This window comes from Notolabrus celidotus, chromosome 11, assembly GCF_009762535.1.
Source record: "Notolabrus celidotus isolate fNotCel1 chromosome 11, fNotCel1.pri, whole genome shotgun sequence".
NCBI classification, from domain to species: Eukaryota; Metazoa; Chordata; class Actinopteri; order Labriformes; family Labridae; genus Notolabrus; species Notolabrus celidotus.
Genome location: NC_048282.1, coordinates 13,869,445 through 13,886,018, shown reverse-complemented (window position 1 = coordinate 13,886,018; position 16,574 = coordinate 13,869,445). Strand labels below are relative to the sequence as shown.

The window sequence follows — 16,574 nt, the reverse complement described above, 5'->3', positions numbered from 1 at the left end:
TGTTTTAAATTTGATGGGAAAAGATTTTTGTGCGAATTACTTGCTTCGATTAATTGTAGTGGGCTTTATTTAAGAATTACTGTGAGAGAGCCTTTCAAGCAGTTCAATGTTTGCAGTTTGTTAAAAGTTGTGTTTATTACTGGAGCTTCCCAAGTTAATGTTGACACATTTGAGATGGCACACGTGAAAAAGTTGCTGAATCATCATCTTTAGTGTGTTTCATTGATGTCTGTATGAGGCCTGTACTGTATTGCTGTTGCGTAGTTGCCATTAATCAAACAGAGGAGTGTAAATGACTTGCTGATGAATTTATCAGCTGACATGTGAGCAGCCAGTATTTGTGTCTGTAAGGGTGTGCTTTAGCAGTCAAACTGTCTGAAAATAATAATAAAAAAAATTTCAGGATCACTGAGGCTCCTCTAAATATCACTCCGGCTGTTACAGCTGGTTTGAACCAAAACGTGAGTGAACTGGTTAAACAACACTTTCAGTGAGACAGGCTTTATCAGCTGCTCAGACTTGAACCATAACAACCTCAGGGATGAAATGTTTATTTTACAATTGACAGAGCCTCTGATTTTACATATGAATTATGAAAATAAATAAAAGAAAGATAAATGAATGATATAAATTGAGAAAAAGTTGAGAAAAAATTAATCAGACAATTTGAGAATGCTTGGTGTATTCTTCAATTACCGATAGTTTGTGGTAATTGGATTAAAATTAAGTTGTAAGTAATCTATATAAATTGGCCTTAAACATGAAGTGCTTAGTGTGATTTTGACATTATTATAATAAGATAAGATAAGATAAGATATTACTTTATTGATCCCCCGGGGGGGAAATTCAGTTGTTACAGCAACCCAGACATAAGTACAATCAAGAAAGAAGTTTCAATAAGTACAAAATAAGTAAAAAATAAGTAAAAAATAAAATAAAATAAAATAAGAATAATAAAATAAAATAAAATAAAATAAAATAAAAATAATAAAAATAAAATAGATAAATAAAGCTAGAATACAATTTAGATATATACAATGTTACAAATGGAATTTAAATTAAATAGAAGTAATTACAGGCAGTATTAAAAAATGTTTCAGTAGTGACAGGTTGACATGGTGTGATTATGGTTGGTAATGACAAATTAAGCAATAAATAGAAATAATATTTGTATGTAAAATGACCATGGGTTGCATTATAATGCCAGCAGCAGTTAAGAGAGAGTTCGGGATGAGATAGGGATTTAGGTTTCATGATGAATTCTTGGGTTTTGACAATATATGGTAATGTTTTCATTTATATAATGTGTGTGATTTGATTTGTGTTTCACCCCCGAGATTAGGGAAAAATTATTGTCTAGAATAGAGTAGGGAACACACAATGCTTTCCCCCCTCCTCTCAAAGAAAGAAAGACAAAACAAAGGGGAGGGTTTTTGCGGAGTGTGGGGAGCTGTGATCTGTGACCTCTGCCCGACATTCCCTAACACTCCTCCATTTCACGGGGCTCTGTGATGTGAATTGAGATACTGAGGCTCTGTTGGTCTTTAGACGGAGTCCTGAAGACATGCTACATTCAAATTCATGCTAGTTTTCCGGGACTACCAACCCCAGCTTTAACATCTGGTTTACATTAGTACTGGACCCCAGCTTTGTTGATATAAGACTATCACAATCAATCAAAGTTATAGGAGCGGGACTCCCATCTTACCAATTCTTGGAACCATTCTAAACAGTATAGACTTCCCTGTATATAGTTTCATGTCAGATACTTCATGCCTCTGTTCATCCCTGTAAAAGTCTGTGTCCTGGTTTAGATGTGTCCAAAATTTGATTGCCCGTTTCTGAACGTTTAATAGTAATGGGAAACGTCCCAGTTCTGCTCGGCAGGCGTTATTTGGAGTTTTTCTTTGAACATTTAGGATTCTTCTACAGAATTCAGTATGGAGAGCTTCTATTGGGTGTTTGTCCCATGAGCCATGCTCCAGTCTACTGAGGGGGCCCCAGATTTCACTTCCATACAGAGCTATAGGTACAATTACACTATCAAATATTTTTGTCCAGATTCTAATTGGAATGTTAATCTTGAATTATTTGGTTTTTAATGCATAGATTGCCCTCCGTGCTTTTTCTTTAAGTGCATTTATTGCCATGTTAAAATTTCCTAATGCAGATATGTTCAGACCAAGGTAAGTATAATTCTTTGTGTGTTTAATTTAAGTGTTATTCAGAGTAAAAATATATTTATTTTCAAGACATCTGGGCTTTTTTTGAAAGATCATTATTTGTGTCTTCTTAAAATTGACCTCCAAGGCCCAGTTCTGGCAGTATTGTTCCAGGATGGTCTGGTTATGGCTCTCTCTCTCTCTCTCTCTCTCTCTCTCTCTCTCTCTCACTCACTCTCTCTCTCTCTCTCTCTCTCTCTAAACTATATAAACGCTATCCAAACTCTAGTATCCAAACTATCAAAACTCTATCCGAACTCTGAACTGACTGCAACTCTCCATCAAACACCCACATTATGAATGGAGCCTGAGGGGGTTTATATTTCTGTCAAACCTGGCAGCAAAATCTGAACCACTTGATGAAGCAGTCACGTGGTACAGCCGGACAGCGAGGCTTCGGACGTCATCATTTTCGGCTCCTCCCCTCAATGAAGCAAGCCTCGATACCGGAAACGCCCCCTTGTCAGTGCGTCATGTTTTCTTGCAGTGCGAAAGATATGCTTGGGAAAGAAGGACGCTGCAAACAGCTGGAGAAGCAGTCTTTAGCATGAGCACGTTATTAAACTTGGACAACTAGGGGAAAGTTAGGAGACTGTTGGAGTTCTTGCACAGAACTGGAGTGTACACAAGAATATAAGAATTGATCTAAGGACCTGATTCATCGACCTGAGGAGGGCAGCAATACGCCGTTGTTGCGTCTAGCCTGCCTTACCCGAAGAAGAAGAAGAAGATACATCTCTTAACATCACTAGCTCCGCCATCTTCTATTGAAACAACGCGGTTCCTCGAAGTCATCCAAACTTCGGAGCTTCGGTCTTCATCTCTTCTTTTCTTCCTTTAGAGAATAGTTTGCTTCAATGTCCGGGTTTCAGGATCTTAAAGATTTATTCAGCCGGCGGCTGTTCGCTGTGGTTATCAAAGACATTACAGGACAAACCACAACATCTTTATATGAAGAGGAGCTTCACCGCCAAAGAGAGCTGCTGAAAGTGATTTTAACACCTGAAATCAAGCTGCAGAGAGTAGGTTAGTCTTTGGACCTGACACTCTTTTCTGACTGTGATGTTTGTAATGTGTCTGATGGTGGACATTTCCCTGTTTCGTCACGCTGCTGCAGCAACACGGGAAAAGTAGGTTCAATCACCTCAACTGTTTTTATCATGATTATTATCATTTTAATTTAATTAACTATATTGTATTTGAATTAAAAACACCTTTTTATATGATTTCTGAAGACGAAAAAAAAAATATTCATACACACGATGAAGGCAAGACCACAGGGTGAAACCATAGACTCTATAAAATATGTACGTAGTATCCGTGACGTCACCCATCTGTTCCTGAGAGCTGTTTTGAAGCCAATCGACGGCGGCCGCCATATTGGAAATGCGGAACTCAACCAGGCAGAGTGTGACGTAAAGGGGCGGAGTTTGAGCCTCCTAGCCAATAGCTATGTGTTTCCCGACCGGGAGTCACGTCAGTCATGTCCTTATTTGGGCAAAACTTGTAATCTTAATATCTTCTGAACCGTTACGTTAGAAAAAAATTCACCCCCGTATAGTGTGTGCCATTACAGAGATTAGCTTCGTAGTAGGCAATACCTACTGCCTTCTACATTAGTAAGTAGTATGTAGCAGGCAGTTTCAGAAACAGCCTGAGTTTGATCCCTGGTTTTACTTAAGCGGCAACCTCCGGTCTCAAACGATGAAGCCAATGCGGAAGTGTTATAAACTGCAATACATCGAGAATCCGCTTGAGGCTGGCTGCAGAAACACCGGAAACCACATACACATGAATGGGAAAAAGACGATCTTCGCAGCATTAATAAACATGTTTACAGCCTGGTTCAAAAAACATCTTGGCCCTACGAAGCTAATCTCTCTATCGGCACACACTGTACGGGGGGTGAATTTTTTCTAACGCGAGGGTTCAGAAGAGTTTTTGCCCAAATAAGGACACGACTGACGTGACTCCCGGTCGGAAACACATAGCTATTGGCTAGGAGGCTCACACTACGTCACACTCTGCCTGGTTCAGTTCCGCATTTCCAATATGGCGGCCGCCGTCGATTGGCTTCCAAACAGCTCTCAGGAACAGATGGGTGATGTCACGAATACTACGTCCATATTTTATACAGTCTATGGTTTTCCCCCCGTGCAGAAATCTTTGGCCATAGACTCTTGTTAAAAGGTGTGCATGCGCAGTAGCTCCTCTTCAATACAAGAGATAGGGCCATGTCGGGGCGCACCTTCCCTGCGCCCAGAGCTGTATGCAGCTTGATTTACATACATAGACTGTATAACCCTCCTGTCATGGGGCCGACGTCACAGCCGTCTGTCATAAAGCGCGGCTGATTGACAGGTTGAGCCGTGGGAGTAGGAGACGATCGGACCGAGATGCAAAATGGAGGGAGAGAAATTAAATGATTCAGTGAAATCACTCAAAACATCCCCTTTTGAGAGGAGAACATACCAGGAGAAGCTCGACATGAAAGAGCCCGGACCTGATCAGCCGAACATCGCCATTAATCAGAAGTCCAAAGACAGAGGGAGACGATACTCTCTGCCTTTTTCCAGGACCTGGTTTAGCAACAAGGCTTGGCTAACTGCATGTAGTGATGCTAATGCGTTATTCTGCTTTCCCTGCCTCCTTTTCAAAACGTCAGGATCTGACCCAGCATGAATAAAGACAAGTATTACTGATTTAAAGCACTTTTCAGAAAAGTTAAAGAGGCATGAACAAACTGGGATCCACATGGAAAACGCACTGCGACTAGCAAAATAAACGTATCATGCCAACTTGATGAAGGCTAGGATAGGGATCCGTAAGCACAATGAGGAGGTTGACAAAAACAGGCACATCCTATGTAAAAAAAAAAAAATAGACTGTGTCAAGTTCTGTGGTGCATTTGAACTTGCCCTGCGTGGCCATGATGAAAGTGAGAGCTCAGAAAATCCTGGTGTTTTTAGAGGATTGGTGGATTTTGTAGCATTACTGGATACAGTTCTACATGAGCACCTGCAGACTGCCACTGCGTTGAAGGACATCTAAGACTGTACAGAAGGAACTCCTTGACTGCATGCTGTCAGTTTTGAGAGAGTGCATCATTGGAGTGATCAGGAGTGCAGATTTTATCTCCATCCAGGATAATGAAACTATGGACATTTCCACTCAGTGTCAGCTGGTGCTTGCGATCCGCTACATTGACAAAGCCCGTGATGTCCAAGAGAGGTTTTTTGAGTTCATGCCTCTCCAAAGGGCCACAGCTGATTCCATTGCCACAGAACTTCTGGATAGATTGAGCTCCATTCTCCCCGATGACCAGAAGAGCAAGCTCATCGTCCAAACATATGATGGTGCAAGTGTCATGAGAGGAACCACAGGTGGTGTGCAGAAGAAGGTCCAGGATGTCTATGTGAATGCACACTATGTCCACTGCTATGCTCACCAACTCAACCTTATCATGCAGCAGGTGACTTCCCATCTCTCAAAAGTGAGGAATTTCTTCCCCGACCTGGCTGAATTCTCTGGCTTTTTTTCAAGATCTCCGAAGAGAAGCAGTGTGCTTGAGAAGAGTGGTGGCCCACAGACTCCAAAGAGCAAGCACAGTGAGGTCGAACTTCCACAGCCGAGCTGTGAACACTGTTTTTGAGCACAAAGAAGACCCGCTCCAGTGTTTTGAAACCATCAGGGACTCAGGAGAGTTTGATTCTACCACTGTGAGAGAAGATGATGCCGTGCCTCCTGCTAAAAAGAAACGGAAAAGTTGGGCATTCCGGCCCGAATGGAAAGACAAATATCCCTGGCTGAGGTGTGACATTATCGATGGATCTGAAAAATGTTTTGCTCACACCGTGAAAAGTCGGACAAGAAGAATGGATTTACCAGAGGATCAACAAATATGAGAAGCTCCTCTCTAATTGAGCACAGTCAGTGCAATGATCACGTCATCGCGGTCAATTTATTTTCACAGCAAACCACACTGAAAGGCAACTGCGAGAAGGCTAAAGAAACTTTAAACAAGAAGCTGTGCTCTCAGCTACAAGTTGTAGTCTACATGACCAAAAATGACATCGCATGTCACCAGTATGAGGGATTGACTGAGCTACTTGGAGCGGTTAAGGATCCAGATTTTGTCACACATGATGGCATGTACCGGCACAGCGACTACTTTGATGACATGGAAAAGGCGCTAGAAAGCGCTGTGATGAAGCAGCTGGATGAAAAGCTAAAGGCGGGTGACTTCATTGGAGTTATTATTGATGAGACAGTAAATATCACCGTGGACAAGAAGCTGATTATATACGTCAAAATGGAAGTAAAAGGGAGAGTTGAAACACGTTTGCTGGGAAATTATGATGTGCACTCCAGGACCGCACAGTGCATATTCAACAAACTGGTTAAGGTGCTCCGCGAGAGGGATTTGGAGTTGTCCCGTGTCATCAGCCTGGGCTCAGACGGAGCTAGTGTAATGATGGGGAAACGTGCTGGAATTGGTGTTCTTCTGAGGAGAGAGAGTGCATTTTCCATTTAGGTGCACTGTGTTGCCCACCGAGTGGCACTGGCTGCGCAAGATGCTGTAAAATCTGTGGACCAGGTAGGGGCCTACGCACAGTTGCCTCTGTGAACTCCTTTTCCAAGCACTCGGCCAGCAGGACCAATCGCCTCCGTCAACTGACAGCAGCACTCAGTGATGAAAACATGACAAGTCTGAAGCAGCCGTGCGCTGTCCGCTGGTTATCGTTGCACAAGGCAGTGGAAAGCATGAAAAGTAACTGGCCTGCTCTAATGATGGAGCTAAACGAAAAGGCTGTAGGAGGAAATGCCCAAGCCCAAGGTATCCTGGGTCAAATCCAGCCATACAGCTTCATCGCCTTGACTCACACACTGGCTGATGTGTTACCTGTGATGACCAAACTGAATTTGGTTTTCCAGAAAGACGATTTTAATCTGACCACAATCAGACCAATGGTTCAAGCATCAGTTGCGGCACTAACCCAGTTACGAGATGCGCCAGGTCCAGAAGAGGAGCTGTTTCAGGTGGAGTGCAAAGACAACATGTTCCAGGATGTGACGTACGCAGGTGACCGGGCCGTGCAGGCTTTTAAAAAAGCCAGAGCACACTAATCCAACATCTAATAGATGCTTTACAGGACCGATTCCCTGAGGATTCCCTGGATCTACTTAACTGCTTTGATGTCCTTCTGAACCCCTCCCGATACCCACAGAGAACAAGTGGTAAGATGAAGCAAATTTGATGAGCTAAAATGCCTATATCACAAAATATACAGTCTAATAATCATCATCAAAACAAAAATAATCATTATCTAGTAACTAGGCATGACAAATGGGCAATGTACTAAAAAAATAAACTGCCATGTATATAGGCCTACCGTATTTATTTTGTTTGTTTTGTTTATTGACGTTTCAGTAAAAAAAAATCACTGATTCATGATCACTCCGTCTGTTCAGCACTTCGGGAGTATGCTGAATCAGCCATCCAAACCATTATTGGTCATTTTGGCAAAGAAATCACCAGTGAGGACGAGTCGGCTCCAGCTACAGCCCCGCTCATCGATGCCGCAAGTGCGCAACGAGATGCCATCGCTGTAATGACAGCACTCCGCGGCTATGGAGGTTTGAACTTCTTAACAGCCTGGGAAGTTCTCATCAAGGATTTCAGCGAAATCTACCCTGAGTGGGCTAAACTGGCCAAAATAGCCTGCGTGATCCCTGTCTCCAGTGTGCCAGCAGAGAGAGGTTTCTCTCTGCAGAACCGGATCAAAACAGCGCAGCGAAGTCGCCTGGGGGAGAACAAGGTCACAGGACTGATGCCCATTGCAAGTTGCGGAGAGACACTTGAGACTTTTGATTTTAAGTCAGCTGCTGCACAGTTCACTGCAGTGAAAATGCGTAAAAAGTAGGCTAAAATGTCCCAAGCCAGAAACATGTTAAGGGATTTTTTGTTTGTTTTTCTTGAGTTTTTCTTGCATCTATTTGATTTCAAGTTGGCAGCACGTTGCGCTATTAAAATGGTATGAGCCAGTACAGATGTGTTTTTTGTTTGCAAATTGTAGTTGCAATTGTTTGCAATTGTTTTGTGTTCATGTTAAAAGAGCGCAGGCTTGTGCGATATTTATTTATTTATTTTAGAAGTTACGTGAGTCGATTGACGGCACTCATTTTATTTGATATAGCCTTCTCAATAAAAAGATTATGCTATAAATTGACATGCCTTGATATCATTCTTATATAGCCTGCATATCATTTTAAGCTCAATTAATTCAAATAATATTTGACCGGAATTTCAAACATTTGTCCGGTAAATTGAAAACCTGCCGGTCACGTTGTCCGGTGGCAATTTTTTCTAGCGGAAACCCTGGTCACAGGATCGTCTCAATGCATTGGCCATGCTCTCTATGGAGAATAAACTTGTCAAAAGCATCCCTGACTTTAACTATAGAGTCATTGAGAAATTTGCTCTCAAGGCAAAATTTCTGGCTTAATGGCAGTCAGGGTACCTCTGGCTAGCACATGGAGGCCTGTGCGGACTTCCAAGGATATGCCTCCCCAAACCATCACTGACCCACTGCCAAACCGGTCATGCTGGAGGATGTTGCAGGCAGCAGAACGTTCTCCACGGTGTCTCCAGACTCTGTCACGTCTGTCATGTGCTCAGTGTGAACCTGCTCTCATCTGTGAAGAGCACAGGGCGCCATTGGCAAACCTACCAATCCTGGTGTTCTTTGGCAAATGCCAATCGGCATGCACGGTGTTGGGCTGTGAGTACAGGCCCCACTTGTGGACGTCTGTCCCTCATACCACCCTCATGGAGTCTGTTTCTCACAGTTTGAGCAGAAACCTGCACATGAGTGGCCTGCTGGAGGTCCTTTTGTAGGGCTCTGGCAGTTCTCCTCCTGTTCCTCCTTGCACAAACGAGCAGATAGCGGTCCTGCTGCTGGGTTGTTGTCCTCCTACGGCCCCCTCCATGTCTCCTGGTGTTCTGGCCTGTCTCCTTGTAACTCCTCCATGCTCTTGATACTGTGCTGGGAGACACAGCAAATCTTCTTGCCACAGCGTGCATTGATGTGCCACCCTGAGTAAGCTGCACTACCTGAGCAACTTCTGTGGGTTGCAGACACCGCCGCATGTGAGGGCACTGGTGAAATGCAAAAGTGACCAAAAATCCGGCAGAAAGGATGAGGACAGTGAAATTGTCTGTGGCCTCCACCTGCAGAACCATTCCTTTCTAGGGGTTGTCTTGCTAATTCCCTCTCATTTCCACCTGTCGTCTGTTCCATTTGCACAACAGCAGGTGAAATTGAATCACAATCAGTGTACAAAACTGCATAGACATCAGAGTTCTAACTCTTATTCGTTGCATCATATTTAGTCGTTCCTAAATGTAATTGGTTACATAGCTGTCAATCAAAGTAGTAGACGAGAGGTTTCCTGCAGTGTTTAAGACCCGCCCCTGCAGACGGGAGACTGGAGACGTGAGACAATCGCTAGTTGTGTGTTTCCTAGAGCCAGAAGTTAAGTTTTCATCATCTTGTGCCTTTTGGTGTGCGTCCTTTGTATGAAACCCTGAGCTACAAACACTGGTCAGTCCCTTATGACCAGCCTACTCTGCACAACATTTATCGTGTGCTGGCTAGCCAGTATGATCCACTCGGCTACCTTATCCCCTACACCACCCGGGCTAAGGTACTGGTCCAGTGTCTGTGGGATAAAGAACGGGGTTGGGACGATCCTTTACTCCCAAACACCTTACTACAAAAGTGGAACAGCTGGGAGGGGGAACTCCAACACCTTCTTGATATAGTCCTACAAATGTGCTATCACTCAGGTGATGACAGATTCCAAATCCACAAAAACAGTTAGGATCCGCCTCGAAGGACCATTTTGTAGGAGAAAAAAGGAGGCTAGATGAGATTGACTATCTTTGTGGAGTGTCGGTCAGGACACACAGGCAGGAATTTGGTTCACTTGTTTATTGAAGGTACAGGAACATCAACAGGCAGGAAATTGCATCATCTGTGGGTAGGTCTATATAGGTGTTCTTATGTGTGTGTGTTTCCCAGTGCCAGCGCAAGCCTAGCGTGAGCTCCAGTGCATCACTCTTGTTTTGTGAAAGCCATAACTCACTGCTATCTGACCTTGCTTCTTTGGGGAGGTGACTGATGACAGAGGGCATGTTGCTGGCCCACTGACGCAAGTCAAAGCCACCTGTAGCCAGTAGGGCTCTCAGTTTGTCCAGGAGGTGGTGTGCTTCATCAGTTATAGGGAAACTTTGAAGACAGTTGTCCACATGGAAACAGTTGTCAATGGTGAACCTCACGTCCTCCCCTGGCTGGCTGTGGTCTATGACGTGCTTCTGTACAGCATACATGGCACAACATGGGCTGCATGTCGTGCCGAAGGGAAGTACCTTCCATTCATAAACTGTGGGGGGGGGGGTTCTCTTTTCAGGTCCCGCCAAAGAAAACGTAGGAGGGGTTTATCTTCCGTCAGGAGGCGGACCTGGTGGAACATCCCTTTGATGTCACCACTGATGCCCACAGGATGCTGACGGAAGCGTAGTAGGACTCCCAGAAGGGATATACCATGTTTCTTTTGCCTCCTCCTCTTCTCCAGAGGTCAACTTGAGAACATAGCTGCAGGTTTCCAATTTTTGGATGTCTTCTTTGTAGGAAGAGGCCAGTTCAGGACATTTTGCCAGTTTAGCTTCTGTGTTGCGAAGCCTTGGCATAACAGCTTCTTTGGGAGCTTGTAGAAGGGGGCTGCGAAGGAGAGGTGTAGCATAGCGTGCTACTCCATCAACGGGTACTCTGCAGGTTTTCTCGTCCAAAAGAGATATGGCATCCTGATCTTGCTTGGACCTGGTAATCACCTTTTCATTTCGCTGAGGTAATACATCTAGCTGCCACAATCTCTTGACATTCTGCAGTAATTCAACTTGAGGTGAATTGCAGCTCAGATGAAAGCAGTGAGTAGTGACTGCATTCTCTTGTATGTCTTGTGCTGGGCCCTGGAGTGTCCATCCCAACCTTGTCTTCAGTGCTGCAGGACCACCTGGAGTACCCCTGCGGATAGGCTCAATAGGAGTGATCAAATGAGTGTTATCTGCACCAATAAGGAGGAGAGGGCAGGCACGCTCATAATGTTCCAAAGGGAGGCCTTGCAAGTGATTGTACCTCTTCTGTAGTGCTGCCACAGGATGAGAATGTTCAGACAGGGTCCAGCTCCTGTGAAGACATTGTTCAACTTATATCTTCTTTTAGGGTTATTTGCAGAGGAGATCTGGAAGGATACTGTGGATCCAGACAGCATCGCAACATCATGTCTTACAGTCCTGAATGCTAGCTTCTCCAGCTCGAAGGACCATTTTGTAGGAGATAAAAGGAGGCTAGATGAGATTGACTATCTTTGTGGAGTGATGCACAGGAGCTCACGCTAGGCTTGCGCTGGCACTGTGAAACAGACACCCCACAAAGATAGTCAATCTCATCTAGCCTCCTTTTATCTCCTACAATCAGTGTTGCTTCCTAACTGGACAGGTTGATATTATAGAAGTGTGATTGATTTGGAGTTACATTGTAATTTTTAAGTGTTCCCTTTATTTTTTTGAGCAGTGTATTTAGGAGTTTCACTATCCCCAAATTATAGATTGAAATAAATATCCAATCTGCCGTTTACAGAGCAGAGTTAAGATCAAAGTCAACATCTCTTTTATTGTCAATACTGCCGTATGTACCGGACATACAAAGGATTTAAATTTTGTTTCTCTCAGACCCTCGGTACAACAGTACAGAACTGCTGCCATTGTAAAATGTCCTGAAATAATACATCAGGATAAAATAACAGTTTCAATCACTTTGTCAAATCAGGTTGTACAATAAACTCAGTATATCTTGTCTTTTTGTTATCAGTGTTTCCTGCAGATGTCCAGCAGCTGGCAGAGAGTAAAGAAGATCTTCTTGTGAAGCAGACGTGGAGCCCCTGTCTGGACCAGGAGATCACTGAACCCCCGCACATTAAAGAGGAACCGGAGGAACTCTGGATTAGTCAGGAGGGAGAGCCGCTTCAAGGACTCGAAGAGGCTGATCCCACCAAGTTCCAACTGACTGTTCTCCCTGTGAAGAGTGAAGATGACGAAGAGAGATGTCAGTTCTTACAGCTTCATCAGGGACACACTCCAAAGATGGAAACAGGAGCTGATGGAGAGATCTGTGGAGGACCAGAGACAGCCAGGAACTCGGATCCAGGGAGCGATAACCAAGAAGACACCTCTGAGCCTAAAACTGAAGACATATGTAACCTGAGGGAGACCAATGAGCATGAGTCAGGTTTCAACTCCAAAACAACAATCAAAGCCGAGAGACTGCCTGATGAAACAGTGCATAGCTGCTCTGAGTGTGGTAAATGGTTTAAACATAAACAAAGCCTTAGTAGACACATGTTGGTTCACACAGGAGAGAAACCCTTCAGCTGCTTTGAGTGTGGTAAAAGGTTTAAAGAGAAACAGGGCCTTATCAGACACAAGGTAGTTCACACAGGAGAGAGACCCTTCATCTGCTCTGAGTGTGGTAAAAGTTTTAGACGGAAAGTAAATCTGACATCACACATGTTTATTCACACAGGAGACAAACCCTTCAGCTGCTCTGAGTGTGATAAAAGGTTTTGTCAGAAATCAGGTTTGAATTCACATATGTCTATTCACACAGGAGAGAAACCCTTCAGCTGCCCTGAGTGTGATACATGGTTTAGGTCTAGAGGAAGTCTGAGCGGACACTTGTTGGTTCACAGTGAAGAGAAACCCTTCAGCTGCTCTGATTGTGGTAAAAGGTTTAAACATAAACAGAGCCTTATCAGACACAAGGTAGCTCACACAGCAGAGAAACTCTTCAGCTGCTCTGAGTGTAGTAAAAGGTTTTGTCAGGAATCAAGTTTGAATTTACACATGGTTATTCACACAGGAGAGAAACCCTTCAGCTGCTCTGAGTGTGGTAAAAGGTTTTACCAGAAACACAGTCTGATGAGACACAAGTTAGTCCACAAAAGAGGGAAACCTTTCAGCTGCTCTGAGTGTGGCAAAACGTTTAGTCAGAAATCAGGTTTGAATTCACACATGATTATTCACTCAGGAGAGAAACCCTTCAGCTGCTCCGAGTGTGATACAAGATTTAGGTTTAGATCATGTCTGACCGGACACTTGTTGGTTCACAGAGGAGAGAAACCCTTCAGCTGCTCTGAGTGTGGTAAAAGGTTTTACCATAAACAGAGTCTGATCATACACAAATTAGTCCACACAGGAGAGAAACCCTTCAGCTGCTCTGAGTGTGGTAAAAGGTTTAACCATAAACAGACTCTGATCAAACACAAGTTAATCCACACAGGAGAGAAACCCTTCAGCTGTTCTGAGTGTGGTAGAAGGTTTAGTCAGAAATCCTATCTGATCAAACACATGATGGTCCACACAGGAGAGAAACCCTTCAGCTGCTCTGAGTGTGGTAAAAGGTTTACTCAGAAAGCAGGTCTGATCAAACACATGTTGGTTCACACAGGAGAGTAAGGCTCATCTGCTCTGTTTGCAGTAAAAGACTTAAATCACTATAGGACTAGTCATGTTTATGACCACTCTGACCTATCAGCTAAAAACACAACAGTGAGATGTAATGAGTGGTTAAACATCAACAGTTTCTGAAGAGATAGAAAGACACGATTTAGATGAATGTCTCTTATATTATGTGTCCCGTTCCACCCGTGAGTTAATCAGCACTCCAGACAATATGATCACTGATAATCCACATAATGTTAACAATAACTGAGCATGTGTTGCCCAGACAATGCTCATACATGTGCCTATGTAATGTCTCAAGCTTGTGGTTTTACATACCCTGCCCATGAAGCTGATTCTGATCCAGTTTTGATATTTTTATTGTTTCTTATAAGTGTAAGAAGACTTTGAATCTCTTAAAAAACTGTGTAAGTAAGTCTTAAGAGCAAATGTCCTGCTCAGATCAGGTGGTGAATGAGTCCCACTAATGAGTGATATTATTTCACATTTATATTGAGTGTTTTTGCAGGGAGGAAATGATGGTATTACATCAGTGCATTGACTTTTGAAGTTGCCGAATCCAGATATTTGTTTTTACATCAATGCACTATCGTAGATTAGCAGCGGCAGAAGAGTTAAAGGGTGTAAGAGGTCATGCTCATGTTCTTCCATCGTGAACTGGAACCAGTATAACTTTGGTGGAACATAGTATAGAAGGAAGTCACAGAGAACCTTTTGCGAGTCTAAGTGGACTTTAACCACAGACCCTTTGGTTTGATCTTCACACATCTCTCTGGTCTCTGTACTCTCGCTGTTGAGAGCTCTACATCTCAGAAACTCAGTCACTAGTTCCTGAGACTGTTAGTGTCGGCCAGTGCATGAAGACTAAATATATGTCCAGAGTTTGATGTGTCTTAATTTCAGGGAAGTCCTTTTGTTTGTTTACCTGCAGGGTTTCTATTTTCTTTTGTAATCGTGGACATGTTTTAATTTTGTTGTTGATATCCAAAAATGTTAAAATGTTTTGTTCTTGAATAAAATCCCTTCAAACTTGTAGAACGTGTCTTGTTGGATTTGTCTCCAGAGAATGAACTGTGATCATCAGCTCTCTCACATTTTAGAGGAGTTACAGCTTAGTCAAGAAAAGGGAGTGCATTACCTCCACCTACTGGATTTCATCAAAACTACAGTGCTACATATTTACTGTGATCTCCAATAGTGCTCCATTCATGCTCTTTCTCTGTTTGCTTGAGTTTGTTTGCTTGAGTTTGGTTCTGGTTCTGGTCGCTTGAGTTTGGTTCTGGTTCTGGTCGCTTTAGTTTGGTTCTGGTTCTTTTCTGAGGATGTGTTTGCAGTTTTTTGTTAATTTGTACAATAATAAAGTTTGATTAAAATACTAAACAAAAGTAAGAATGGTTTTGTAACAGAATAAATGCACAAAATTGGCAATTATAAGGCTTCTCATAGAAACAGTGTATGTAAAAGGGTTTTCAACACACAAACCATTAGTTTTTGGAAAGTTAAGGTAAAACATACAGCTACAAAGATCCTAAATTAAGAGCCGTTTGGGAGTCGAAGGAGACGGTTTTTCTTCGGGAGCCGAGTCAAAGGAGCCGGCTCTCTGAAAAGAGCCGACTTCCCATCACTACAGCAGGGGAGGGGAAAAACATATACAGATTATCTGCAAGGGAGTCCTACCAACATTATACTCTGCCTCTACACATGATACACTCTCTGTCAGAGCTTTACAAAAAAAGGGCAGCAGAAGTAAACAGGTGATAACCCTGGCACTCCTCTTTGATCATGGCAGTGAAAGAGAGGAGGGTGTGTCTGAAGATGATGAACATCTTGTGGTCAATTCTGAGTCTGATGATTCTGATTCTGAACCAAATGAGGAATCAGATATTCATATTCCTCCAAGCAGACATTCACATCAAAAATAGGGAAATACATCGATCTTCATCCCAAATATACGTCAGGCAAAACTGTCTACAGAAAACATTATAAAGACAGAGCCACTAGGATAGCAGTGACTCGTGTAACAGACATCAAGTCAGCTTTTGAGCAGGTCATGATAAATAGTAAATGATAAATGGACTTGTACTCATATATCTCTTTTCCAGTCTTCTGACCACTCAAAGCTCTTTTACATTACTCGCTCACTCAATGATGGTAGAGGCTGCTATAGTAAGGGACCATCAGTATTAGCTAATCTTATTCTAGACACCACTGAACAACTGAGGAAGCAGTTTGGGGTTCAGTGTCTTGCCCAAGGACAATTCGGCATTTGACTGCAGGAGCTGAGATCAAATAGAGACAAGCTGTCAGCCATTAGAACAGTGAGGGACAAGTGGGTAGAGCAACTTCCACTGCTCTATAACCCAGGCCCTAAAGTCACATTGGATGAAAGGCTAGAGGCATTCAGAGGTTCCTTCCATTTCAGGCAATATATACCTTCCAAGCCAGCTAAATACAGCATCAAAATCTGGGCAGCATGTAACAGAAGAGGTGTCTCCTGTTCATTTATCAACTTCACTTCATAAAAATAATAAAAAATCAAAAAATCAAAATGAAATAAACAAAAATCTATGTCATGTAAAACTATTGTATTTATATTTAGATCTTTCAAATGTACATTAAAAAGCTTTAACTTGAATTTTCTTAAAAAACGAGTGAGTTATCCTCATTGAACCATGATCTGTGAGGATTAAAGAACACCATTGCACTAAATATTGATTTAAATGGTTAGTAATGGAGTTTATAATGAGATTAAAAACTGTTTATTGGATATT

General features: G+C 42.8%; 1 protein-coding gene across 3 annotated transcripts; it reads left to right on the top strand.

The window, feature by feature from the left end:
* Positions 1–2,743: 2,743 nt before the first annotated feature.
* LOC117821228 (gastrula zinc finger protein XlCGF57.1-like) lies at positions 2,744–14,838 on the top strand. Of its 3 annotated transcripts, none has more exons than XM_034695369.1 (2): positions 2,744–3,248; positions 12,155–14,838. In XM_034695369.1, the coding sequence occupies exons 1-2, from the start codon at positions 3,080–3,082 to the stop codon at positions 13,795–13,797; spliced, it is 1,812 nt and encodes a 603-aa protein (XP_034551260.1). In that variant the 5' UTR covers positions 2,744–3,079; the 3' UTR covers positions 13,798–14,838. The 3 variants fall into 3 exon arrangements, with proteins under 3 accessions (XP_034551260.1, XP_034551261.1, XP_034551262.1); XM_034695370.1 differs by having other exon boundaries at positions 3,131–3,244; XM_034695371.1 differs by lacking the exon at positions 2,744–3,248 and adding an exon at positions 3,254–3,352.
* The last annotated feature ends 1,736 nt before the right edge of the window (positions 14,839–16,574 follow it).

Bases quoted from the DNA above. Each gene is read 5' to 3' on its own strand.
- LOC117821228 (XM_034695369.1), top strand. From the start codon at position 3,080: ATGTCCGGGTTTCAGGATCTTAAAGATTTATTCAGCCGGCGGCTGTTC. The intron at 3,249-12,154 runs GTTAGTCTTTGG...TTTTGTTATCAG, and splicing joins AATCAAGCTGCAGAGAGTAG to TGTTTCCTGCAGATGTCCAG.